General features: G+C 50.4%; 1 protein-coding gene across 29 annotated transcripts in view; it reads right to left on the minus strand.

Moving 5' to 3' along the window:
• Positions 1-27,492, minus strand: part of MAP4 (microtubule associated protein 4) — a 1,807,860-nt gene that overhangs the window by 609,940 nt on the left and 1,170,428 nt on the right. For all 29 annotated transcript variants that reach the window (XM_086941043.1, XM_086941031.1, XM_086941029.1 and 26 more), the window contains 2 exons: positions 6,929-7,045; positions 2,289-5,963 (listed from right to left, as the gene is read on the minus strand). In XM_086941043.1, the coding sequence (XP_086797169.1) occupies positions 2,289-5,963; positions 6,929-7,045 (3,792 nt within the window). The remainder of the gene's footprint in view (positions 1-2,288; positions 5,964-6,928; positions 7,046-27,492) is intronic.

A 27,492-nucleotide genomic window follows, 5' to 3' on the forward strand; every position in this document is an offset into this window, starting at 1 on the left:
AGAGGCAGGAGGACTGCAACCTAAGATCTGTTTGCCTGGGTCCCGTATCAAAAGGTTCTTGTTTATCTGACCACCAGATGAACACCCAACATTGCTCTGCTGATGATAATACAAGTCTGAAACAGAAATTCAGTGTCATAGGTCCAGATCAAAAAAGTGAACCCAAAAGTGCAAATCAATTGGTTAAAAGGGGCCATATATGCGATATGAATGTGACGAGGTTGAGGTCTGAGAGATACTATACTCTATAGCGAACTAATGGAAGAGGCCATTGAAATGACTCAAAAACTAGCAGAAAATAAACTAGTTCAGCGTGCAAATACCAAAGCCCTATGTTATGAGGCCTACTCAGGCAGATTGTATTGTAAATGATGATAAAGGCATCATTAGTTTGAGAAAAACAAAGCTCTGTTTACAATCTCCATATCTATCCACTTTCTAAAGATATTTAAGAACATCTGGCATTTAAAAAATCTTACTGTGCATTTTGAACACCAACATTAACATCTATTCAGGCACTCTATGCAACATCCCATGCTTTTGCATCTTACACACATACTACACAGTACTGTTCCTATTTAGGCCACAATCCACAATATTAGTTGGGCATTGCAAGGGATAGAAAAGCGCTATATAACTACCAATACATTACAGCGCAAGTGTGGTTTAGAGATTAGTTGGAAGCGATGTCCGTGGTTCTTTGTAGGGCAATGTAAACCAACCACTTTGCCCGACAGCTGCTTGTGGGTTTTAAACGGGGAGGAGGGTAGGGGCATGGTCAAAAAGACACAAGGGGACCAAAAGGGTCCGTCTTGTAAACACCTACTTTCGTGCATCACACATGTAAGGGAAGTTGACTGGATCTGTGTACGAAAGTTACTGGCTTCCACACAGAGAAGCACAATGGTTGTATGGGTCTTTGCTGCTTCTGCTCGCGTTATCAAGTTGTGGAGTTCCCTAGAGGACTCCTGTGATGAGAAATCTCTAGATGACCCAACATATTAAGATACCTTCTATAAAACGTAGTAGTCAGATAAGTATTTAAAGAGACATTCCCACTCTTTCGGTAACAAATTAAAGCTTAATGAATTTCAATTGTTTTCATATTTGTAAAATGTTCAGTTTCACCTTTTCTTACCATGTATACATTATATTTGAGCACATTTTGTAATGCATTTGAAATGTAGAACTTGCAAATAAAAAAAATAGAATAAAAATGTACGTGCATGAAACATGCAACTAATCAAGCCAATTATGAAGCAAGAAAGTGGGAACACGCTGACTGGCGAATAGGTTATTCCAGACACTGCCGGGCAGCCTTCGGTCTCTAAAAGGTTAGCAGGACCGAGTTAGGGTCGAATCTTTTTGTCCACCTCTTAAATGTGGAATTTCTGGCCAATGTAAATTTTTCTTCGCAGAGATCCCTCGTGCTAATGAAGCACTGATGCCAAGGTCAGATCTGCTCCAAATGTATACATTAATCCACTTCCCGATCAGCATGTAGAGGCATAGTCAGTGCCAAAAGTTGATTTGCGTAAAATTTCAGACATTGGCTGGCTACCCGATACAAATCCCCTGAATTTCTGCTCGACTCTAGCAGTTCTGCTGAGTTGGTTAAAAGGGCATGCTGGGCGACTCAAATGATGAGATGTGACAGGACAAGGAACCCAAAGGTCTGATTTTCGCAACATATGGTTGCAGTGCAATAAAGCTTTTAGGTTGCACAACGTTCATTAATATTGCAAATAGTCCCACTGGACCAGAAGGTTATGACTGGCAGGCATGTTATTTGAGAGTTAGTGAATATATCATGCAAAACAAACCGCAAGCCACCACATCAAACAATTGGAAAGTGTAATTTGCTCTGATGCAGCTGCCGCAATAAATGGATGAAGGTGAGCCACGTTACAACACAGGTTCCTGGATTAGACGAGAATTTGTCAACTTCTTCCTGATAGGATAGTGGGATGTACCCTCCAACGGCCACTGACATTTATGCAATTCTAAAATATAGATCGTGAATGATGTATACAAAAATGAAATGATAAATATTTTACTTCTAAACTGAAGCAGTCGGATCACAGCAGTAAACATCTTCCAAGTCGACAACTTAGTAGTACTGTGAAAGTGGCAGGCAACAGGAGGAAGAGCAAAACTGCCATGCCTTTTCCATTTGTGATTGACAGCATTAGAAGTTGCACACTCATGCCCACACACCAAAAGTAGTAGTAAGATCCAACACCCAAGCAGTCAGTGTTACAGCTGCCAGCTCAATACCAAGCACACACCTTTTTCAGGTCTTCGTTGACTTGTACTGAGGTCCCTCGTCTGATTTGCGTTCATTGCATCATGGACTGGAGATCTTGGTTGCGGTGATGGAAGCCCTCGAGACTTTGTAGGTCTCATGTAACCCTTTAATGATTCCGACTCTCTGAATTTTAGATCTGTCTTTGCTCCTTTCTTCGCCTCGACTTGGCCAGACTTGACAGGTTTTTCCAGTTGAGGCTTAGAGTGGGCAAGCTCCACAGGAATTTCATCGTTAGAAGAGACTTCATTTTTAATCACTGCATCCTCTGGTGTGACTGATTTCTTTACTTTTTCCACAACTGGACTTTTTAGCGTTCCTTCAGCTGGAGGAGATATTTGGGGGACCTCTACACCATCAGTGTTACCATCACAAGAAATAAAAGCTTCAAAAGAAGTATGCTTAATACCATCCACCTTATCAGACACACTGGGTTGTCCAGTTTCTTCTTTGAGTGCCATAACTGGAGCTTCAGACAATGAAACATCTGAAATTGAATGTGACTTTGAAGATGAAGGCAAAGCACCATTTACGTCCAAGCTCAATGAAGAATTGCTTTTGTTGTAAATGACAATAGGAGAGGCTAGAATGTCAGTAATATCTGGTGCATCAATATCTCCAGTTTCAAGAAAGCTTATGTTAACTTGTTCATCTAGCTGAGCGGCACTGGGATACATCTCTGCAGCTGCAGGAGATTCTAAGTAAGCAGAGCACTCAAGAAGGCTGGTTTCATCTGACTTTATCTTATCTGACAAGGAGGTTTTGTCCTCCTTCTCCAACACAGCACGATCCTCAGGTCCATCTGCTTCATTATCGAAACCTACAGGAGTCTCTGAATAGATTCCTTTGACCTTTTTAACTTCCTTGATTCTCTTTCTTATAGTTTTGTCCTTGGTCAGCGCAATAATGGAATCTTTACCAGGACGCTCAGTGCTTTCTACAATATTTAAAGGCAAAGCGGGCACAAGCCCACCTTTTTGAGACTGCTCTACATGACTGTTCTCTTTTGCTTTGTCGTTCGTACTAGTAATGTCAGAAAAATCTGCCTCAATAACTAAACTAGCTGCAAGCTGTACAAGGGTGCATGACACCTCCTTTACTTCATCTAAGGCACCAGCTTTACATACATCCTGCACTTTGAGAACTGAAGGAAGATTAGCTGCATCTTCCTTAAGATTCAAAATACCTGTGGATACTTTGTTCTCTTGATCAAAAAGAGAGACTGTTGAAGAGTTGTCCTGCAAAAGGGGTACCAAGGTGCAGACAGGAACATCTGCTTTAGCCTCAAAACTCAATGAATGCTTATAGGGCTTAATCTTACCTTCTTTGCTTTGGTGAGGAAGAGTATTATCTTTAGCGAACTCCTCTCCTTGAGCTACAATTGAAGTATTAGCCCCTTTACTGTCTCTGCTATGTGGTCTCTTTAAAGATCCACGTCCAGACTTCTTCTTGCCTATCAAACTTGATTCTTTCACTGTACCCTGTGTTGAGGACACGGAGGAAGCACTGTCAACTTGTAAATCAAGTGAGTCTGTTGCACTCTCTTTAGACTCTAAAGAGGCAGAGGACACTAGAGCCAAATCTCCTTTTCTTTCAATTAATGCAACAGGTTCTGAGGACACTAGAACTGTGCCTTTTTTGCTGTATACACTCAGTTGATGCTCTGAGGATACGGAGCAAGGAGTCATAGCACTCGTGTGCTCTTCTGAAACAGGTAGTTTTGAGAATACTGCCCCCATCATATAAGCCTTGCTTTTGTCATGCACTGCAGGTTCTGAGGAAGCCTGCAATGCGATTGGACCTTCTGCAGTCGGTGTTGAATCGGAGGAGACCTGCACTGAACTGGCCGTACTATTTGCAAAATCTACAGGCTCCGAGAAGGACTTTATATTTACTATATCTATCTTGCTCCCTTCAGTTGGGGATGCTTCAGAGAAATCCTGTGTATGAACTGCACCATCTTTAATCTCTGGACACAAGTCCAACTCCGAGAACAGTATGCGACCTTCACTTTTCACACTTTGGAAAGACATGTCCGGCTCATATAAGGACTTCACTTGAATCATATCCCCCTTAGCCTCTGCAGACTCTACAAAAACCTCCACTTGTTCAAGATCAGTCTTAATATCTACAGGCTCATTAGGCGTGTTGGAGAGAATGTCAAATTCCCCATGTTTAGCCTCAAGGCTCTCAACATCAGTTTGGCTGTTCAGAGAAACAGTACCCTGAACGTTTTCCTCTATTTCAACAAGCTCTCCACAGGAATGAAGATTGTGCCTTTTCTTGGTCTGAAGATGATCTGAAGAAACATTCTGTAATGAAACACTCTTATCGGCACATTCAGAAGGTTTGGTGTTTTCATTCAGTGGCGTTAGAGAGGAGGCCTGCCCCTTCCCACCAGCAATCTTACTCTCAAACACATCTGGGCTCTCCAAAGGTGCAACCTTCTTTCTTCTATCAGCATTACGAGATTTTTTCAGTTTATCACTCTTCTGTGGTCCAACACAACTTTGTACTCTGGGGTTATCTTTCTCATATTCTGTGTTGAAATCTGGATAGTTAGACTCAACCTTCTTGTTTTCATGGCCAATACTGGTTTCTGTTATGTTACCTCTTGTCAGTTCAACCGGAAATGGTGCCACATTAGATTTGTTTTCTAAAAGTGATGGTTTCTCCACCAATAAAACGTCAACATTTTTAGACTCATCAGCTGGAGGCTGAGTGCGTTTTTTCTCTTCCAACATTTTACTGCCAAAGTGTGCTGTGTCTGCCTGCTGAACATTGCTATCAAAGCTCACATCATCTGATTTAGAGTCCAATTGAGTTCCAAGTTCTTTGTTTTTGTCCAGTGGAAAGATAGCCTTCTGATCTGAATGCTTTTTACTTTTATTTTTAAATCCAGCTCCTTTTGGTGTGGTTTGCATTTTTGTATCCTCCATCTTGGTAATCTCTGCCCTGTTCTCCAATACAGTAACTGGTAATAAACTGGGTTTGTTATGAGACCGTAAAAGTAAGCTGTCTGCCATGTGTTCCCCCTTTACAAACTGTTCAGCTTCTCTTGAACTTGGAGCAGCCATCAATTCTTTATTAGTCTGCATGATTTGTTGTGTTGGACTAGGAATATGTTGCTTGGTTGACACACTAGTAGAGTCTGATCCAGGGCTGGTTTGTTCGATTACCTTTGTGGCCTCTTTGACAGCATATCCTCCTAACGACTTGTTTCCTTCGAGATTTTCGATAGGCTGGTCAGACTGAATATCAGATTTCAGCATCTCAGCTGCAGATGGAGTGATACATGTAATGTCAGCGCATGCACCATTGCCAGGGAACACCTCTGCTGCTTTTGGCTGCAATGTCTTTTTTTGTTTTGGTTTCTTCTTTTTCTTTTTGATCATGGCCGGTGCACCTTCGGGATTCCACTCATCTTGAACAGTTTCCCTCTTAGTCTCCATTAGCTCAGCTGCCTTTTTATGAAGGGCTTTAGTTCTAGAAGCCGTTCTTGTGTCCGATCGAGACTCTGGGGCCAGAGCCGAATCAATGGCCTTCTGTTGCCAAAGATCAGATGGCCTTTTATCTGGGATATTTGCAACAGGCACTGCTGCAGGTTTTGCTTGTTCATACCCTCGGTCACTTGGTATGGAAACCTGCTTTACGGGTGCTGTAGATACAACAGGAACACATGAGGGTTGCTCAAACTCTATAACCAGTACATGTCACTGTAACACCTTAAGTTCTAAATATAAAAAGTATTTATTTAGCCACTAGTAAATCGCTGGTTACATTAATCTCTTCAGTAACTGTGTTTAAATGTACACATCTAGTTTATCAATGTTCACAGGGTGGCCAAACTGAGAAATTAGAAAACATTTTCTATCATTGCTTTCTATACAATTACAACATATTCACTCTAGAAAGTTAAAACTCTTGTTTACCACAGATAAAATACGTTTGCTTCAATACGTTTAATTTTGAATCATTTTCTAAAAATTGAATACGTAGTTACTGATAAGATATGTTTGGCTTAATTTAGGTTTCACGCATGAACTTGTGTGCATTTCTGTCATCATCAAACCAGTTCCGAACTTAGTTAAGAATATGAAAAAGTAAAGGAATCTCAGGCAGAGTGAGCCACACCTAGCCAAGAGCACCATATCAGAAATTAACATCTTCATTAACAAGGCATGTAAATGGAAGGAAAAGTAAGTTTAATTAATTGCAAGATTGTTCGTGATCAACATAAAATTAAGAAACATGATGTTACACTTTCCCTGAACATGTTGAGAAAAAGATTTAACAAACATTTAGTAGGAACAAGGAGATATAGGACACAAGTTCAGAACCCCTCAAGGGAGGATATATTGGCTGTTTTGCTGTATGAGGTTCAATGCAGAGCTCCGATCTTGCATCAGTATTTCAAAAGCTAGCACTAATGAAGAGTTACTAGTATTTGCAGGCAGCAGTAAGGGTAAATATAAGACTATAATAGGACAAGCATGATCTTGGCTACAGAGCTGATAAAATATATTTCTCGAAACAGTAAAAAGCATCAGCTAATCGATTCATATAACACAAGTATACATACTACGAAAAAGACAGCACTTTAGTTATAGGACAGCCAGCTACCTGATGATTCCAGAACAGGTTCTTCTGTATGTAGATCATAGGGTTCAGATTTGTGGTCTTCCAACACAGATACAGCAGTAGGAGCTGGTGCTTCTGGAACGTTTACTTTTAATTCATCTAGAAAATACAGCAAATTAATTCAAATACCGAAAGGCTGACTGCTGGGTTAATGGCAAGTATGTACACAAGCAGAAGCCTTTTCTAAAGAAAAGAATTCAAATACCCACATAAGATAAATGATATAGAACTTGGATCTTTGGTGGGCAAGTTCTTGTGTTGTATTTATGGATTCACGTTGATCTCGCTCACATGCATCTTAGGTCAACTTTATACATGCAGGAGCATCAAGATAGTACGTTTTACAGACACTGTTCGGTGTGAGAGAAGGGTACAAAGGCAGGATGATTTCAACCGGCTGACAGTCCGGAAACCCACTAGGGTTTGAATTTTATTTTTATTGATGACACTTTCTCCGCGCCCACCGGGGTTATACATGGTTGAACATTGCACTTCCAAAAGTACCAGCAGGCTAAGAGGAATGCCCACGTGTGGGAGATCAGAAAAGCTGCATGCAATTACGTACCTATTAATAACTGAGCGGATGAACTGTCGTCTTTCCTCTGATGAAGGAGCTTGGTGTGCTCTGAAACGCGTAAGGAAGTTAATATTTTCCTGGACTGCAACGCTGGTTTTTCCTTAATAAATGGCTCATGTCAAATCCTTTGTGAGGCGTATTCCTCAATCAAGGATATATATATATATATATATATCCACCAAGGTGGTTCCTTTCCCCCAGCATTCGGTGCTTCTTGGAAGGTGCGTAGCCCTCGCGGTTGAACCACACCGCAAATTAATGTCCACAACACCTTCGAGATGCAAGTAATAGGGCCGCACACCAGCAGTAGTTAAATCATCCCGATATTAATTTATTCTTCCAATTTTCTTTGTTAAGCCAAACACAGAATAGCCCACGCGTTCTGGTATATCCCAATACCTTGTTCACGGCTAACACAATTATTCACCTTTTTTAAACTTTCAAGTAACGGGAAATTCCAATTACATAATTTCCTGTGTATCTGCTCAGACTACCGCAGTGATTTCTGGGAGTTGGTAGTCTTGAGTTTTTATATACAAATTATTTATGTGGCGACCATAAAATATAAACACCAAATGATTCCAGCAACAGAAATGTTTTTGTCCTGATAATTGCTCATTTGCGTTTGTTGATGTTTTACATGCCCTTATTTTAGTGCTAAACTTTGACAGTTGTTTACCCATCTAGTGGGTTACATTCATCAAACCATATAAATGTTATCCCTCCAGTGGGTAAATATAATGACGGCATCAAAATTGTTCTTTTTTCCAATATTAAAACAAAACACAATAGTCATGCCCTCCAGTGGGCCATCTCAAATGCCCGCACCTTTTTTTTGCATGGTTTTTGGCAAGTATCGTGTTTGCTGGAAAGGCATTCATTGTTTTACCACCCCTATTCATAGGTTATGGTACACCATTTTTGGGAAGCTCAAAGGAAATTTACGAATGTATATAGAGTTCTTCTGACTGATTTAGCCCATAAGGACCCGTCTGGGGCCCCTAGCTGGTCGGGTGCTTCGGCCCGACGCCGTCGGGTGCTTCGGCCCGACGCCGTCGGCGCCTTCGGGCCCGGCGCCGCAGGGCCCCACAGTCCCGACACCGATGGCGCCTTCGGGCCCGGTGCCGCGAACCCCCACTGGACCTTCTTCGGGTTCTGGATCGTCACCGGTGGACCTTACGACCCCCCCCGGCGTCGGTCCGTCAGGTGTCGCCTCCGGCGCCGTCCTCGGGCGGCGCCGCCCCCAATACCTCCTTTGTTCCGATTCCGACGTCGGAACGGCGCCGCTGGGCGCCGCTTTAGACGGCGTTTGGAGATTTTCACTTCTACGAACCAGCCCCATTGATTGACAACCCTGAGTATCAGGAGATGGGGAGGGGTCTGATGACCCTCTGACCAAGGAGTGTCAGTCTCAAGAGGACTGGGCAGGAGACCTTGGGGAGGCCAGTTGCCTGGACACCTCTCCAGGCACTGGTTTTGTCTCCCCTCCTACTGTGGCTTCGGAGGAGGGGGCAACCTATAGTGTGGTGTTGATGAGGGCTGCCAAGGCCTTGGGCCTTGAGCTCCCCGTCGCGGCCGTGAGGACTAACCTCCTCACTGAGGTCCTTCAACTGCAGTCAAGCTCGGCCGAGCCTCTGCTGCCTTTTAATGAGGCCTTGACCGACGTTCTTTTGGGCACTTGGTCCAGGCCCGCTACGGGTTCGCCCGTAGATAGGAACGTGGCCAGACGCCACCGCCCGGCCCCGGGCGACCCATGTTTCCTGTCCACCCACCCCACCCCCGAGAGTCTGGTCATCCAGGCCTCCAATTCCCAGACCGCATTCCCGTCGGCTCCGCCGGACAGGGAATCCAAGAGGTACGAGCAGTACGGGAAAAAGATCTTATCCTCCCTTAGTCTGGGACTGCGGTCTTCCAGCACCGCATGCCTTTTGGGCGCTACACCCACTCTCTGTGGGAGACGGTTGCGGAAGTGCGGCCAGAGTGTCCGTTGGAGGTAAGGGCCAAACTCGGCCAAGCCCTTGTGGAAGGTCGGGATGCAGCCAAATATTCCATCCAGTGTGGGCTGGATACCACCGACTCACTAGGTAGAGCGATGGGAACGACGGTGGCGGTTAGACGCCACGCCTGGTTGAGGTCCGCCAACTTTTCGGCAGATGTCCAAAATACTCTGATGGACATGCCGTTTAAAGGCCGTCACCTTTTTGGGTGACAAGGCAGACTACTCGCTTGAGCGCTTTAAAGACTCCAGGGCTACGGCCAAGTCCTTGGGCCTCTCGGCCCCACGCCAGCAAACGGGTGCCTTTCGCTCCTTTCGTGGCCAAGGAAGGGGCGCCCCCACACGTGCCGCCAGCCACACGCCGCAGACTAACATCCAGCGCGGTGGCGGCCGTGGAAATCGCCGTGGAGGCGGTCGGGGACACGGCGAGGCCAGTCCACACCTTCCCCCGCAGCATCCGCCTCTAAACCCTCCTAGTTCGTGCTTCTCGGCCCATGTGACGGACAGGTGGGTGCTGCAGATCGTCCGGAGGGGCTACTCCCTCCCCTTCGAGACGACCCCTCAAGCCATGCCACCGCAACACCAACGTGTATCGGGGGATCACTTGCGGCTTCTGCAGGGGGCCATCAAGCGCGTTCCTGGGCCAGAAGTAGGACATGGTGTCTACTCCCACTACTTTCTGGTACCCAAGAAGTGCAAAGGGGGCCTACGCCCTATCTTGGACCTACGGAACGTCAACGGCTTCCTCCGGAAGGAGAAGTTCAAGATGCTGACTCTGGCTCAGGTCTTGGCTGCCCTGGACCCAGGAGACTGGATGGTAGCGTTGGACTTGCAGGATGCTTATTTCCACATCCCCGTCCTGCCCGCTGCCGGCCCACCGGCGCTACCTGCGGTTCACGGTAGGCCACGAGCACCCCACGGGTGTTCACGAAGGTGATGGCGGTGGTCGCAGCTCATCTGCACAGGTTAGGGGTTTCAGTCTTCCCCTACTTCGACGACTGGTTGGTGAAGGCGGGCTCGCCCCAGACAGTCGTCAACCACCTCCAGACTACGGCAGACCTCTTGCACCAGCTGGGGTTCTCCATCAATGTCCATCTCAGAAGCTCCTTTTCATCGGAGCGGTTCTCGACTCGGCGCAGTTTTGGGCTTACCCACCCGAACAGCGGGTTCGGGATATACAGGCTCTGATTCCAATCTTCCAGCCTTTATCCCGAGTTTCGGTCAGGTTGACGCTGCGGCTTCTGGGGCTGATGGCTTCCTGCATCCTTCTGGTGCATCACGCCCGGTGGCAGATGCAGGCTCTGCAGTGGGACCTGAAGTTTCAGTGGGCCCAGCATCAGGGAAACCTGTCCGACCCTGTCCTGATCTCGGAGGGCACTGCGAGACAGCTGCAGTGGTGGCTCATGGACCGCGATTGGGTCAGCGGCAGATCCCTCTCCCTCCCCCAACCGGAGCACGTAGTTGTGACGGACGCGTCCCTCCAGGGCTGGGGAGGCCACATGGGAGAGGCGGAGATCAGAGGCCTCTGGTCTCCGGCGGAGTCCCGGCTCCATATCAACCTTTTGGAGCTGCGGGCGATTCATCTAGCACTGAAGGCATTCCTCCCCTTTGTCCGAGGGAGTGTAGTGCAGGTGTTCACGGACAACAACACTGCCATGTTGTACTGCAACAAACAGGGCGGGGTGGTATCGTGGACCCTCTGCCAGGAGGCTCTGCGCCTCTGGCAATGGCTGGAACATCAGGCATGACTCCGGTGGTTCAACACCTGGCAGGTTCTCTGAACGCCAGAGCGGACTAACTCAGCCGCCGGTGCATGATGGATCACGAATGGCGTGTGAACTCGGATGTGGCGCAAGGTCTCTTTCTGCAGTGGGGAGAGCCTTGGTTAGATCTATTCGCCACCGAAGAGAACGCGCAATGTCATCAGTTCTGCGCGTTGGAATTTCCAAGGCGGCACTCGCTCGGAGACACTTTGTCGCGGGTGGAGTTGCGGTCTGTTGTACGCCTTTCCGCCTATACCACTTCTGCCCAGAGTGCTGAAGAAGATCAGGCGCGACCGGGCACATGTCATCCTTGTGGCTCTGGACTGGGCGCGAAGGTACTGGTATCCCGAGCTACTCAGTATGTCAGTCGATCCCCCGGTTCGTCTGCCTCTTCAGGAGGACCTTCTGTCGCAGCAGCAGGGGACGGTCCTCCACCCGAACCTGTCCAGTCTCCACCTCCATGCTTGGAGATTGAGTGGCGACAGTTGAGGCCATTTGACTTGCCTCCTGAAGTCTGTAACATCATTCTGGCAGCCAGGAGAGTCTCCACAAAGTCGGTATACGCCTGCAGGTGGAACAGATTTGTGGCATTGTGCACAGCAAAGGCTGTGGATACCCTCAATGCCCCTCTTTCTGAGGTTCTTCTCTTTCTTCTTTCTCTTGCCCAGCAGGGCTCTGCTCTGGGCACTGTCAAGGGCTACCTTTCTGCTCTTTCAGCCTTTTTGAGGCTGCCTGCTCAACCTTCTTTGTTCAAGTCCCCTATCGTTAATCGATTCCTGAAAGGCATCACACATACGTTCACTCCTGTTCCCTTTGTGATGCCTCAGTGGGACTTGAACTTGGTTCTAACTTTTCTGATGTGCGCTTATTTGAGCCACTTCACAACTGTCCTCTTCGCCTTCTCACTTTGAAGACTGCATTCCTGGTAGCCATCACCTCTGCCAGGAGAGTGAGGGAGCTCCAGGCTCTATCCTGTAAACCTCCTTTCCTTTCAGTCCATCCGGACAAAGTTGTGTTGCGGACAAGGCCCTCTTTCCTACCCAAGGTAGTCACGGCCTTCCACATTGGGCAATCGATCACCTTGCCTACCTTCTTTCCGCCTCCGCATCCCTCGAGAGAGGAAGAGAGGCTCCACCGTCTGGACCCAAAACGTGCGCTCTCGTTCTAACTGGACCGCACACGCCAGTTCCGGGTGGATGACCAACTCTTTGTTGGTTACGTTTGCGCTAAGAAGGGGTAAGCGGTGCACAAGCGGACCATCTCGCGGTGGATCATCTTGTGTATCCAGGCGTGTTACTCCTTGATAAAGAAGGAACCCCCTGTTGGGCTGAGGGCTCATTCCACTCGAGCCACAGCGACTACGACTGCCTTGGGCCGAGGTGTGCTTTTGCAGGACATTTGCCAGGTGGCTACGTGGGCCTGGCTGCACACGTTTGCAAGACACTATTGCCTGGACAGTCAAGTCCGAAGGGATGGCTTCTTTGGCCGTTCCGTCCTCCAGGACTTTCTGGTGTGATTATTGGTTTGCAGACCCACCACCACGGGTTGGTATTGCTGGGGTATCTATTCTAAGGTAAGGAATCTATCACTAACGTCTCTTTCAGATGCACAAGTTACTACTTGTGTAACGATATATCTGTAAGAGACATTAGTTAGTGATAGATTCCTTACCGACCTACCCATCCTCCCCGTTCTGCGAACCGATATCTAGGGTTAAGGTCATCCCCTTTCAGGTCCCTAGTTTCATGGCACCAGTGTTGATTTTAGCATAGCTCTGCGTTTCTGGCGCGGAAAAGCTGCATCTAAGAACTGACGTCAGCACGCGGAGTATTCCGACGACGTCATCACGGCGCCGACGACAGACGCGGAGCCGCAGACGACACCTACCGATGCGCAAGGGTACTGCTACGCAAAAGTTTCCGGATTCAGTCTGACGCCTGGGGATATTCTAAGGTAAGGAATCTATCACTAACTAATGTCTCTTACAGATATATCTTTACACAAGTAGTAACTTGTGCGTTACCATGGGGACCCATCAGCAACCGAATAGCTCTGTGTCGGGAGCTCATGAATCTTGTAGCTTCTGGCCTGCCGAACCCAGATTACTCCAGTATTGGAGCTTTCAAAGATTCACAGGCCCGAATCATTCCCCGTTGTCAAGACTGGAGTCTCCGGTATATAAAAAAGCAATGCTTAGTTGGATAACAAACTGAAAAGAGGATAGGCCCATTTTCCTTTTGCAACCCATAACCTTTGTTATGTAAAAGAGACCAAACTTGTACCTCAACCAATCAGAGCTCGTCACCCTCTAGAACACTCCTGAGAGAACCTTTTGCCCCTCGGATTTTCTGCCGCACGTTGTGCTAGGGAGTCTCCTTTGAGCTCAGCTCAAACTCTGCTTTTTTCAACCTCATTGAAGAACTTTGTTCTTAGAAATTCATCTGGAGTCCTTACTACTCTGGACTGTTTTCAACTACATTCTTTAGATAATGTCTGGAAAGGAGAAGAAAGGTTTATTTAGAGCCTGTGCCACTTGTTCCAAGAAGAGGCTCTATACTGATGACCCTCATACTGACACCATTTACTGTCTATACCCGGATCACCAGGCCAAAGACTGTAAGGTATGTCACACTTTTTCAAGTAAGACTCTGAGGGATCGTGAAGGGTACCTTTTGAAATGGCTTCAAAAGCTAAAGGCCAGAAAGGAGGTTATCTCCAGTGATAGTGATGAGGCTTCCTCCTCAACATCTAGGAGATCTCAAGAGAAGAAAATCTCCTCATACTCATTCCTCAAAAGAACGTCCTGAGAAGGCCCTAAAAAAGAACACTCATAGGTCTTCTGGGCGCAGTCCTTCAAAATCTCCTCAATGTGTGGAAAAGGAGAGTAAAGTACATGCCTCCGCAGAAATACTATAAAAAAAGACTAGTTCTCCGCGGTCAAAATCATCTACTCAGGTCAAAGAACCCTTCAGGAAGCAGTCTTCTATGCCTCCTGAGGTAAAATCTAAAAAACCTGCATCATCAACGGGATCGTCGACTAAGAATTTATCGTCGAAGATTAAGATTGAGTTAAAGCTGATAGGAGGGATACGGGTGAGTATCTGTATCCTCCACAACAACACTATCACCAAGGGTACCAGGAAGAGATGGTTGGCATACCATTGTCCATGATGATGGATCTACAGTTTAGGCTGGCAGACCATAAAAAGAGACTTGCGCTGACACAAGCTTCTCAGGAAGTCCCTGTCTCGCATCCACGTTCCATCCCTACTACTCTAGTCTGAAGCAGGGAGTCACTACAAGACGTTACACCTACAACTCCTCAAACAGTACACCACCAGGATCCTGTCACCACTGACGATGATGATCAGGGGGAAGGAGAAATAACAGATCCTAACAAAGTATGGGATGATTACCTGATTCCATCACCGGCATCTCCCTCACCAGTACCTGTTGTTTCTCCGCCGGTGGACATCGGCGTATTCCATAATTTAATGGAAAGAGCTGCGAAGAGGTTCCAGCTTCCAATATCTACAACACAAACCGAGTGTTTCCTATATGATTTTAAGGAGCTGTACCACAAGTCAGTTTGGGCTATCCCGATTGTTAGCCATGTGTGGGAGGAAGGTTTAAAAGTCAGGAAAACGCCGGCGACCGTTAAAACTGTACTCGCTAGATTAGAGAAGAAATATAAAGCTCCTTTACACGCACCAGCGTGTTTACTGGGCCATCCCAAACCAGATTCCGTGTTTTTTCAAGTGCCGCAAAAAAATCTAAGAATCCCTCTGCTCCTTTATCAGCACCTCCTGACGGAGAGGAGAGACGCTTAGACAATGCAGGAAAGAGGTTTTCATCCATGTCTGCTCTCCTAGTTAAAGCAGCAAATGCCCTTGCCATCCTGGGTAGATACGACCGGCGGATGTGGTGCAATATGGCACCATACATGGACCTCATCCCAGAAGACAATAGGCAGGAGGCAAAAAAGATCCTTCAGGAGGGAGTAAGGACTTCGGCTGAAGTAGTTGACTGTGCGATGGATATCGCGACCACAACCTTCCAGTCACTTGGAGGAGCGGCGGTGCTACGGCGTCAGGGATGGTTAAGGGTGACTGCCTTTAGACCAGAGGTCCAAAATAACATTTTGGATCTTCCTTTCGACTGAGTAGATTTTTTGGGAAACAAGTGGATTAGGCACTTCAGGGTATCAAGAAAGATACAGATAAGGCCCTAGGTACACTGCAATACAGTAAGGTGCCCTTTCGGGGTGCCGAGGTAAAGGCCAATCATCTTATAGTGGGGGTTACCAACAGGGAAGATACCCCTCTTATTCCTCATCATCACAACCATACCATCAACAATATGGTCAAAAACAATCAGGGAGCTATGCAAAGTCTGCTCCTAGAGGACGAGGAGGTCGTCAAGGAAAGCACAATGGTAGAAGACAATGACAACCTTCTGAATCCGGCTACATGTATTCCTTCCCCTCCACAAGTTTCCCTGGGTGGAAGAGTTGCTTCCCATCTGCATCATTGGCAGAAAATAACGGGCAGATGGTTCCTCAACATAATACAATTCGGACATACTCTAAAATTCCTTAAATTTCCACCTTGGACTCCACCGTCAGGCCAAGAGATCAAACATCTATCTCAGAAATGTGTCTGGAGATTCGGCCATTGCTCCGAAAGGGAGCAATAGAACCGGTGCCGATCTTCCAAAAAGGAAAGGGGTTTTATTCTTGTTTCTTCCTAGTCTGGAAGAAGGCTCTCCAGTGGCGTACTATTCTAGACCCGAGCTCTCTCAATACTTCTCTCAAGAAGCAGTCTTTCCGGATGGTGACCCTCCAAGACATTCTGCTGCTCTTAAACCCAGGGGATCATATGACCACTCTAGACTTACAAGATGCATATTTTCACATCCCCATTCATCCTTACCACAGACGATATCTTCGATTTGCAGTAGCCGGAGACCATTACCAGTTGAAAGTACTACAATTTGGCCTCAAATCAGCCCAGAGAATTTTTACAACGTGTCTGGCGCCAGTGGCAGCTTTTCTCAGGAAGCAAAGACACCAGGTGTTTCCATACCCGGACGACTGGTTGGTAAAAGCGCCATCAGAAACTTCAGCCCAGGCGTCAACTACGGCATGCATTCAATTGTTTTCCGAACTGGGACTGACTTTGAATATAGAGAAATCATCCCTTCAACCTTCAAAGAAGATCACTTTCCTGGGAGCGATTCTGGACACTGTAGGAAGGTGGATACCCGACTATGGTTGCCCCCAACTTTTTGCCTGGTGTTTTGCTGGTTTTCCGACTTAGTTGGCCTGGGACCCTGCCAATCAGGACCCCAGGCCTACTGCTCTCTCTGTAAAATGGATTCCATGTACCTTAGGTACATATCTAATTGGTACTGGGCCACCTTATCAGACCCTGTAACTCAGGGCATAGGTGTACCCAGGGCCTACCAGGGGCTGCAGCATGTATTATGCCACCCCTGGCTGGCCATCTAAATCTGACACAACTGGCTGCACGACAGCTGGGGCAAGGTGGTGTAATCACCCTTTGCTTTAGATATAGTATACCTATATCTAACCCTAAAATGGACACACAGATTCCTATCAGTCACTCCTATGGCAGGCCTTGACAATCCTGAAGGCAGAGTGCTTGGAATCGTGTGAGATGGTGCTCTGGCATGAGCTGAGCCCGTTTGCAGCTTGCGGAACCAAGTCCTAATAGCTGTTTCATGATAACGCATACCATAGACTCTTAAGTGAATTATAATCCTCGCGGTTATATGCTATCTCTGGTATCGCTTTATCAAAACATGTCGAGTAAGGTGTCATACGAATTGGAATACTAACCCCTCGCCAATTCTGGCGACGGGGTTAGCATTCCACCCTTCTAGAGGGACACGACATGTATGTAACTGTGAACCCCGGTTAAAGTTAACTCGAGCCTCAGCATCACAAAATGGATGCTGCCACCACAGACACAAGTCTGACCCCCTGCAGCTGGGAGTCCTTCCAGCGAGGGGAGCTTGGACAAAGGGTTTCCTGTCAGGGGCGGTGCTAGCACCATCCCAGACAGGGTTTTGTGTATCCTGGGTAGGCAGGGCTTTAGAGGAAGGTGACTGCAAGTGGCACCCCGGTGCTCACTATGCATCTGCCGGCTAGAACCAGTTCCAGGGGCACACCAGCCCCTGAGCTGGGGAAAGTCCGGCATGGGAGAGGGGTGTAACCACCCTCCTTCCTGGTCCCACCCATGGTCAGGACCTAGTCGCGTGCCAGCCCCTTTTACTAGTATAAAGATAGGAGCGGGCCCCCCTTCAAAATTAGATCATCTTTGAATCCTGAAACTACTTTCTACGAAAGGAACTCAAGACTTCTTCCTAAGATTTCTCCCTTGTGACTAAGGAGTAGTCACCCTGCACCCGCAGGCACCATCTAAGAACACTGCGGTTTGCTGCACGTCCTTCCTCGGGAATCCGACCGACCAGCACGACGAGACCCGGCTTCCCTGGCACCTCTGACCTCTACCTACCTCTACAGCTAAGCTGAGAACCGTAGGTGCGACGAGACCTCGAGGGACCGGCCATCATCAGAACTGCACGACTACTATCCAGCACGACCGCCGAGGGATCATCGAGTGAGTGCTTTGGGGTCCGAGAAGCCCCGAGCAGCTCCAGCACCGAAGTCCAGCCCCCCAGCATCCACGAGATCTGCGTGGGGCCCTTCTGCTTTTTGCTGCTCACCGCGTTCGTCAACGAGGGTTTCCGACGACACTTGAACCCTATGCAGCCGCAGCCCCTGGGCTAGGTAAACCGAGTACCCCGGTGCTCCAGCGTAGAACAACTCTCTAAGTGCCTAGATCCACTTTCGTTTTTGACCTACCTAGTCGGGTTCGCCCGAGAACACTAACTTTTGTTATTACTAGCCTCCATAGACTTTGTCCCGCATCCCGCGTGAGAGCGCACACTCTGCACCCGAGTCCCCTAGGCCTCCTGCTAGTAATCGATACCCTAGCCATACCCAAGGGGAAGGAGGGCCTGCGAGAGGACCCCATCCGCTTGGTCATAATAGAGGGTTCCACAGGGGCGGAGTCCAAAGACAGGACGATGAGCCCTGTCCCCTCAGGCAAAGTAGAACCCCTGCCAGCAGAAGACCACCAATCCCACAGGGGATGTGGGAAAAAGAAGAGAAGAGGCAGCCTGTCCTCACTCCGCAGAGGAAACCAGGCAAGGCGAAAGGAGGCCCAACATCCCACGCCCAAGCGAGGCAACAAAACCTCCATCGGAGAACAAGGCAAGGAAGAGGAGCACCGAAGAAGAGCAACCTGGAGACTCCAAAGAGAAGAGGCCGAACACAGGCAATCCCAGACAGGACGACACCGCCAACAATAAGTAGGCGGAAGACTAAAAGGTTAACTCAAGTTCACCCAGGAAGAACCGTCCAACTCGGACGGAGTGCGCCCGCAAGAGGGACAAGAAATCTGGGACCAACTCCTCCCACAGGGAGAAGAGGTAGAACAGGGTGCAGGGCCCACTGGAAGAAGCTGACAAGGCAGGATGACAGTCCCTTTAAAGCCCCAAGAAGGCACAACGGTGCGGAGAAAACAATAGTTCGGCACCAGCAAGCTCCACCAGACGCCGAGGGCACCACAGAACAAAGCACTCAGGGCAAGCCAGATGCCAGCCGAAGACAGAGCAGGAAGGCGAAGAAGAGTCCGGACACGCCCTAGAGAGGAGACCGCACACACGGCCCAAAAAGAAGTGCGAATGGAAAGGACCATGACACCAGGCCACGGACAGCAGGCCAGACCAGGCAAACAGTGCAGCGACCCCAGAGAAGAACACCCCGGGGCAAAACTCAAGCTAGTCCAAGCCATCAGCAAGAAGATTGAATTTGCAACATACCATAATGCCACAGAGAGCAGAAGCCCGCAGGCAACCACAGCTCCCCAGCACATAACAGGGCTATATAACAGCCACCAGTAACCCACATAGGGAAGGTCACGTCTCAAGACATGGGAACCGCTTAGGAAAAACCTTCTGCAGCAGAGCAGAGGACAACAGAAAAGACCCGTGGCAAAAACCCAGCAGAAGGCTCATCAAGCAGGCAGAGAAGAAAATACACAGAAGGCCCAATCTCAGGGATGGTGTAGAAAACCCAAAGCACAAGTTACTACTTGTGTAACGATATATCTGTAAGAGACATTAGTTAGTGATAGATTCCTTACCTTAGAATATCCCCAGGCGTCAGACTGGATCTGGAAATGTTTGCGTAGCAATACCCCTGCGCGTCGGTAGGCGTCGTCCGCGGCTCCGAGTCCGTCGTCGGCGTCGTTGGCGCCGGAATGACGTCGGAGTACTTAGACGCCGCCCAAGCGCGCGGACGTCAGTTCCGATACACAGCTTTTCCGCGCCAGATACGCAGAGCCATGATAGAACCAACACTGGTGCCATGAAACTAGGTCCCTGAAAGGGGATGACCTTAACCCTAGATATCGGTTCGCAGAACGGGGAGGATGCGTGGGTCGGTAAGGAATCTATCACTAACTAATGTCTCTTACACATATATCATTACACAAGTGGTAACTTGTGCATCTGAAAGAGACACGTTAGTGATAGATTCCTTACCTTAGAATAGATACCCCAGTAATACCAACCCCGGTGGTGGGTCTGCGAACCAATAATCACACCAGAAAGTCCTGGAGGACGGAACGGCCAAAGAAGCCATTCCCCCAGACTTGGCTGACCAGGCAGTAGTGTCTTGCAAACGTGTGCAGCAAGGCCCACGTAGCTGCCTGGCAAATGTCCTGCAAGGGCACTCCTCGGCCCAGGGCAGTTGTAGTCGCTGTGGCCAGAGTAGAATGAGCCCGCAATACAACAGGGGGCTCCTTTCTGGCCAAGGAGTAACATGCCTGGATACACAAGATGATCCACCGCGAGATGGTCCGCTTGTGCACCGCCTTTCCCTTCTTAGCGCCCACGTAACCAACAAAGAGTTAGTCATTCACCCGGAACTGGCGTGTGCGATCCAGATAATAAGAGAGCGCACGTTTTGGGTCCAGACGGTGGAGCCTCTCTTCCTCTTTCGAGGGATGCGGAGGCGTAAAGAAGGTGGGCAAGGTAATGGACTGCCCGATGTGGAAGGCCGTGACAACCTTGGGCAGGAAAGAGGGTCTCGTCAGCAACACAACCTTGTCCGAATGGACAGAGAGGAAAGGAGGTAAAGAAGAAAGAGCCTGGAGCTCACTCACTCTCCTGCCAGAGGTGATGGCCACCTTGAAAGCAGTCTTCAAAGTAAGAAGATGGACAGGACAGTTATGGAGCGGCTCAAAGGGAGCACACATTAGGTAAGTAAGCACAAGATTTAAGTCCTACTGGGGCATCACGAAGGGAACAGGAGGGAACATGTGTGTGATGCCCTTCAAAAACCTATTTACAAAGGGGGACTTGAACAAGGAAGGCTGATTAGGTAGCCGTAAGAAGGCGGAAAGGGCAGAAAGGTACCCTTTGATAGTGCCCAGAGCAGAGCCCTGCTGGGCAAGAGAAAGAAGAAAGAGCAGAACCTCAGAAAGGGGTGCAGAGTGGGTCCACAGCCTTTGCTGTGCACCATGCCACAAATCTGTTCCATCTGCAGGCGTATACCGACCTTGTGGAGGGACGCCTGGCTGCCAGAATGACATCACAGACTTCGGGAGGCAAGTCAAATGGCCTCAACTGCCGCCGCTTAATCTCCAAGCTTGTAGGTGGAAACTGGACAGGTTCGGGTGCAGAGCCGTCCCCTGCTGCTGCAACAGAAGGTCCTCCCGAAGAGGCAGCCGAATCGGGGGATCGACTGACATGCTGAGTAGCTCAGGATACCAGTATCTTCGTGCCCAGTCCTGAGCCACAAGAATAAACTGGGCCCGGACGCGCCTGATCTTCTTCAGCACTCTGGGCAGAAGTGGTATAGGCGGAAAGGCGTATAATAGACCGCCACTCCACTCGCGACGAAAAGCGTCTCCGAGCGAGTGCCGCCTTGAAAATTCCAACGTGCAGAACTGATGACATTGCGCGTTCTCTTCTGTGGCGAATAGATCTAACCAAGGCTCTCCCCATTGCTTAAAGAGGCCTTGTGCCACATCCGAGTTCAGACGCCATTCGTGATCCATCATGCACCGATGGTGGAGTTCGTCCGCCCTGGCATTCAGAGAACCTGCCAGGTGTTGAACCACCAGGGTCACGCCCTGATGTTCCAGCCACTGCCAGAGGGGCAGAGCCTCCTGGCATAGGGTCCATGACCCCCACCCAGCCCTGTTTGTTGCAGTACCACATGGCGGTGGTGTTGTCCGTGAACACCTGCACTACACTCCCCCGGACAGAGGGGAGGAATGCCTTCAGTGCTAGTCGGATCGCCCGCAGCTCCAAAAGGTTGATATGGAGCCGGGACTCTGCCGGAGACCAGAGGCCTCTGATCTCCGTCTCTCCCATGTGGCCTCCCCAGCCCTGGAGGGACGTGTCCGTCACAACCACGTGCTCCGGGAGGGGTAGGGAGAGGGATGTGCCACTGATCCAATTGCGGTCCGTGAGCCACCACTGCAACTGTCTTGCAGTGCCCTCCAAGATCAAAACATGATTGGACAAGTAGCCCTGATGCTGGGCCCAATGAAACTTCAGGTCCCACTGCAGAGCCCGCATCCGCCACCGGGCATGATGCACCAGAAGGATGCAGGAGGCCATCAGCCCCAGAAGCCGCAGCGTCAACCTGACCGAGACTCGGGATAAAGGCTGAAAGATTGGAATCAGAGCCTGAATATCCCGAACCCGCTGTTCGGGAGGATAAACCCGAAACTGCGCCGAGTATAGAACCGCTCCGAGGAAGAGAAGCTTCTGAGAGGGACACAGGTGCGACTTCGGCCCGTTGGAGAACCCCAGCAAGTGCATGAGGTCGGCCGTAGTCTGGAGGTGGCCGACTACTGTCTGGGGCGAGCCCGCCTTCAACAACCAGTCGTCGAGGTAGGGGAAGACTGACACCCCTAACCTGCGCAGATGAGCTGCGACCACCGCCATCACCTTCGTGAACACCCGTGGGGCGCTGGTAAGACCGAAGGGGAGCACGGTAAACTGAAAATGCTCGTGGCCTACCGTGAACCGCAGGTAACGCCAGTGGGCCGGCAGGACGCGGATGTGAAAATAAGCGCCCTGCAAGTCCAACGCTACCAGCCAGTCTCCAGGGCAGCTAAGACCTGAGCTAAAGTCAGCATCTTGAACTTCTCCTTCCGGAGGAAGACGTTGACGTTCGGTAGGGCCAAGATAGGGCGTAGGCCCCCTTTGCCCTTCTTGGGTACCAGAAACTTCAGGCCCAGGAACGCGCTCGATGGCCCCCTTGGCCAAGAGGGCCGTGACTTCCTCTTGCAGAAGTTGCAAGTGATCCCCCGACACGCTGTGGAATTGCGGTGGCATGGCTGGAGGGGTCGCCTCGAAGGGGAGGGAGTAGCCCCTTCAGAAGATGTGCAGTACTCACCTGTCCGATGTGACAGTGCGCCAGTGGGAGAGGTGATGGCGAACCCTGCCCCCCACTGGCGTCACATGGGCCTGAAAACTCGGAAGGTTTTGAGGCAAGTGCTACGGAGGGAGGTGTGGACTGGCCTCGCCGTTGTCCCTGACCGCCGCCACTGCAGTTTCCACGGCCGCCACCGCGCTGTTGAACATTCTGCAGTGCGTGGCTGGCAGCACGTGTGGGGGCGCCCCTTCCGTGGCCACGAAAGGAGCGAAAGGCACCAGATTGCTGGCGTGTGGCCGAGAGGCCCAAGGACTTGGCCTTAGCCCTGGAGTCCTTAAAACGCTCAAGCGCATGGTCTGCCTTGTCGCCAAAGAGGCGACGGCCATCTAACGGCATGTCCAGAAGTGTGGCCTGGACATCGGCCAAAAAGTTGGCAGACCTCAACCAGGCGTGGCGTCGAACCGCCACTGTTGTTGCCATCGCCCTGCCCAGTTAGTCTGCGGTATCCAGCCCACACCGGATGGAATATCGCGCTGCATCTCGGCCCTCCACAAGGGCTTGGGCGAGTTTAGCTTGGACCTCCTCCGGACATTGGGGCAGCACGTCCGCGACCGTGTCCCACAGGGTGTGGGTGTAGCGGCCCAAGAGACACGCTATATTGACAGACCGCAGCCCCAATCTCAGGGAAGAAAACACTTTCTTCCCAAATTGTTCATATCTCTTGGATTCCCGATCGGGCGGAGCCGTCGGGAATGTGGTCTGGGAAGTAGAGGCCTGGATAACCAGGCTCTCGGGGGTAGGATGGGTGGACAAAAAGCAAGGGTCGCCCGGGGCCGGGCGGTAGCGTCTGGCCACGTTCCTATCCACAGGCAGTCCTGTGGCGGGCTTGGACCAAGTGCCCACAAGAACGTCACACAAGGCCTCATTGAACGTCAGTAGAGGCTCACTGGAGCTTGACTGCGGTTTGAGTACCTCAGTGAGGAGGTTAGTCCTCACGGCCGCGACGGGGAGCTCAAGGTTTAAGGCCTTGGCCACCCTCGTCAACACTACACTATAAGCAGCCCCCTCCTCCGTAGCCACAGTGGGAGGGGAGACAAATCCAGTTTCTGGCGAAGTGTCAATACCACTGGCCTCCCCAAGCTCATATGTCCAGTCCTCTTGAGACTGGCACTCCAGTGCCAGAGGGTCCTCAGACCCCTCCCAGTCACCCTCGTCACCCGTAAAACAGGTGCAACAGACGGGGCCTCCTCATGGAAATAAAAATCTCCAAAGGCCGTCGGAAGCGGCGCCCAGCAGCGCCGTTCCGGTGCCAGAGTCGGACCGAAGGGAAGATTGGGGACGGCGTCCACAGTGGGCGCCGGGGACGACACCCGCGGGGCTGGCGCCGGTGAGGTCATGAGGTCGACCGGCGACGATCCGGAAGCGGATCCGGTGAGGTCCTGTGGCGCCGGGACCGAAGTCGCCGGCGGCGTCGGGCCGAGGCACCCGACGGCATCGGGGCCGAAGCACCCGACCCGCTAGGGCCTCCAGTCAGGACCGTCGGGCCCGAAGGCGCCGCAGAATCCAGCTGAGGAGGGAGGGACCTCATGGCCATGAGGTACCGCTCGATCTCCTCCGGCGACGCGCCATGCCCAGGGACCCGAAGGTGTGGGGCAGGCGGCGACGTTTGAGACTCCGTCGGAGCCGCGTGGGTGGGGTCATCCGAACACCCGGCCGCATCGTGGGAGCGTCTGGGTGGGTCCGAGGAACGATGGAGTCTCTCCGACCTCTCATGCCTCTTACCTGAGGACTTGGATCCTGACGACCGATGTCCACTCCCGGAGCTGCGATGACTCCGACCCCTCGACCGGTCCCTCGACCTCCCATGGGACTGAGACCTGGACCGGCGCGGGGCCGACTGCCGGAGCTGAGGCGCTTGCGGGACCGCTCCCGCCTAACACACAATCAAGAAGGGCTGGCCAGTAGCCAACAGAGCCAGAGTCCCAACAAGGAGGACTCGAGTGGCCACGAAGCCCACAGAACAGACAACCGGGCGACCCGCCCCAATGGAAGAACACCTCCAAGAACCAGATCAACTCGCAGCTCACAGAGGGGGGAGGAAAAGGAGGAGGCGGAGGCGGAGGAGAAGGACGCAGCCCCACCAAGAACCTCTGGATGGCCGAGTCCGCAGGGGCATGGAACAAAGAGCACCATCGAAGGGAAGATCCACCAACCGTCTCCGGCAACACATTGTCCCGAAGCCAGGCATGGCGACGAAGGGCAACCGAAGAAGCCATGGCACGAGCCAACACCTCCGAGATGTCCAGAGCGGAACGAAGAATAAACTCCGCCAGCTCCTGGCCATCCAAAACATGGTGTCTCAAATCAACACAGACACCTGAGGACCGACAAGCCGAAGCTTACGGAGGGGGAGGAGGAGGAGGGCGGAGCCCCAAAGGAGCCGTTGAATGGCGGTGTCTGCGTGGGTGTTAAATAAAAGAATCCCCATTTAGGGCTTTGACAGGTGGGACATGATTGGGATTTCCGAGATTGGTGACCTCGTTCATAAGGGTAAACTGTTGTCTTTCAGCGATCTCCAGACTAAATACGCTTTAGCGCCCACTGAATTCTTCCGCTACTTGCAAATTACACACGCTATTCGCCCGGCAGTCCCGGATCTTGCTACAATACCGGAGTCCTCTCCTTTGGAGGACAGACTCCTGTCTGAACCCCTCCCCGAGAAGGCCATTTCCCTTACATATCGTGAGCTCTGTAATAACCTACCTGATCCCTTCCATACGTTGAGATCCAAGTGGGAGGCTGACCTGGGTCCCTTAGATGAGGAAGACTGGCGCTCGGCCTTAATATCCCCAAGGGAATCAGCCATCTGCCACAGGTTTCGATTGATCCAATCGAAAGTGCAACATAGAGCATATATGTCTGCCCTTACTTTGGCCAGAATTGGAAGGCGCCCAGACGCACAGTGTCTGCGAGGTTGTGGTCTCCCTGGTACATTCTACCACATCTTGTGGGAATGCCCAGTGGTGCAACGGTTTTGGAGCAGAATACTTCGGAAAATGAGTAACTCCCTGGGTAAGCCGCTCTTGCTGGGTCCCAAGGAATGTGTTCTTAACATATGGGGTGCAAATGACCTGAATGATCAGGAGCTACACTGGTCAGCGTTAGGCTTTCTGCTGGCTAAACGTGCAATAGCAATGAAGTGGGGATTGCCGGAAGGGCTGTTGGTGGTGGGCTGGGTAGCTGAGATGGATAGATGTATGATTGCTGAAAAGACAGTTTACAAGGTCCGAGGATGCCCAAAGACGTGGGACAAGAAATGGGGGAATTGGAATGCATATCGGGGGGAAATATGCGACTCTCCAACAGCGGAACTGGCCATGTCCCGTGATGGACCTGTGGGAAGACATTTACAGTGATTCAGATGTGAGTGTTTGTGTATAATTTTATTGATTGAGCACGGCTTGTGACTGATTCTTGACTCAGCTTTTTTTGTTTCATTTACTGTTTCAGTTAAAATAAAAATGAAAATGGGCCAGTATGATCTCCCTGTAAGAATTGGGGGTTTTGAGTATATCTTCTCCTATTGCGCCGCCGGACCCCAGTGTTGTCGGCTGATGGGCTGTGTTGTGTGGATACTGATCTGAATATTGCTGCCGGCCCCTGGGTTGTAGGCATGTAGCTGTGTCTTACGGAAATGTATAATAAAGGTCCTTTTAAAAAAAAAATTAAAAAAAAAAAGAATCCCATCAAAAGGCACATCAACAAGACGCTCCCTAGTGTTCTCCGGAAAGACGCCATCTCGCAACCAAGCATGGCGGCGGAGAGCCACAGAACTCGCCATAGCGCGGCCGAGAGAATCAAACATCCAAGACCGAACGGAGAATAAAGGCTGCTAACTCCTGACCTTCCAGCACATGGTGCCGAAGATCAGCACGGACACCTTCATGGGAGGAGCAATACAAAAGGGACTCTGTGTTGGCCAGGGCTGCCTTTGGGATTCCGCAGTGTCTTGAGCACACGCAAAGCAGCACTAATGGAAGCGGATCTCCCGTAGCAGGATGCCCCAATAAGAGAGTTGTGGAGCGAAGCCTCAAATGGAAGCAGCAGCTCCTTTTCACCAGAGCCCTGGTGGAGAACCTCCAACAAATGGTCCGGAGGGAGTGGATTGACCGGGGTGCCCATTTTCAAAATGCCAGCGGCCTTGGAAATGGCCAGGGCAAAGGCTAAACTCGCCTTCGTAGGGCGTCGCAGGGGAAAAAACAACTCTCCCGTGGGGGAAGACTAAAAACTAAGATGCCCTTCCCCGAGCCCAGCTGGAAGAAGAAACGGCCAGCCCCTGAAGGATGGAAGACCCATGGACGAGTGAGGGGCCTGAGAGGTCTCTGGAGAAGGTGGAGAAGCCTGCGAGGCAACAAACCGCGAGTTGCGGAAGAGAGGGTCCGGGGCTGTGACTGCGGAGACGGCGTAGAGCCCTCCCTGGAAGACACCGGGGAAAACGCAATGACGCAGCGTCAAGTCTCCGGTGAAGAGGATGACAAACCTTCGGAGAGAAAGGGACACCAGAGACGAGTCGAGGACCCGACGTCAGGACGGCACCGTAGAGTTTGCCATGGGCATCAGTGTGTCCTCGATCGGTGCTGAAGTGGCCCCCAGGGGTCCCGAGTCGACCACCACCACCACGTGCTTGACAGGAGAAAGGTTCGGGATCGGAGCCGAAGTGGCTAA

Source organism: Lissotriton vulgaris, chromosome 10, assembly GCF_964263255.1.
Source record: "Lissotriton vulgaris chromosome 10, aLisVul1.2, whole genome shotgun sequence".
NCBI classification, from domain to species: domain Eukaryota; kingdom Metazoa; phylum Chordata; class Amphibia; order Caudata; family Salamandridae; genus Lissotriton; species Lissotriton vulgaris.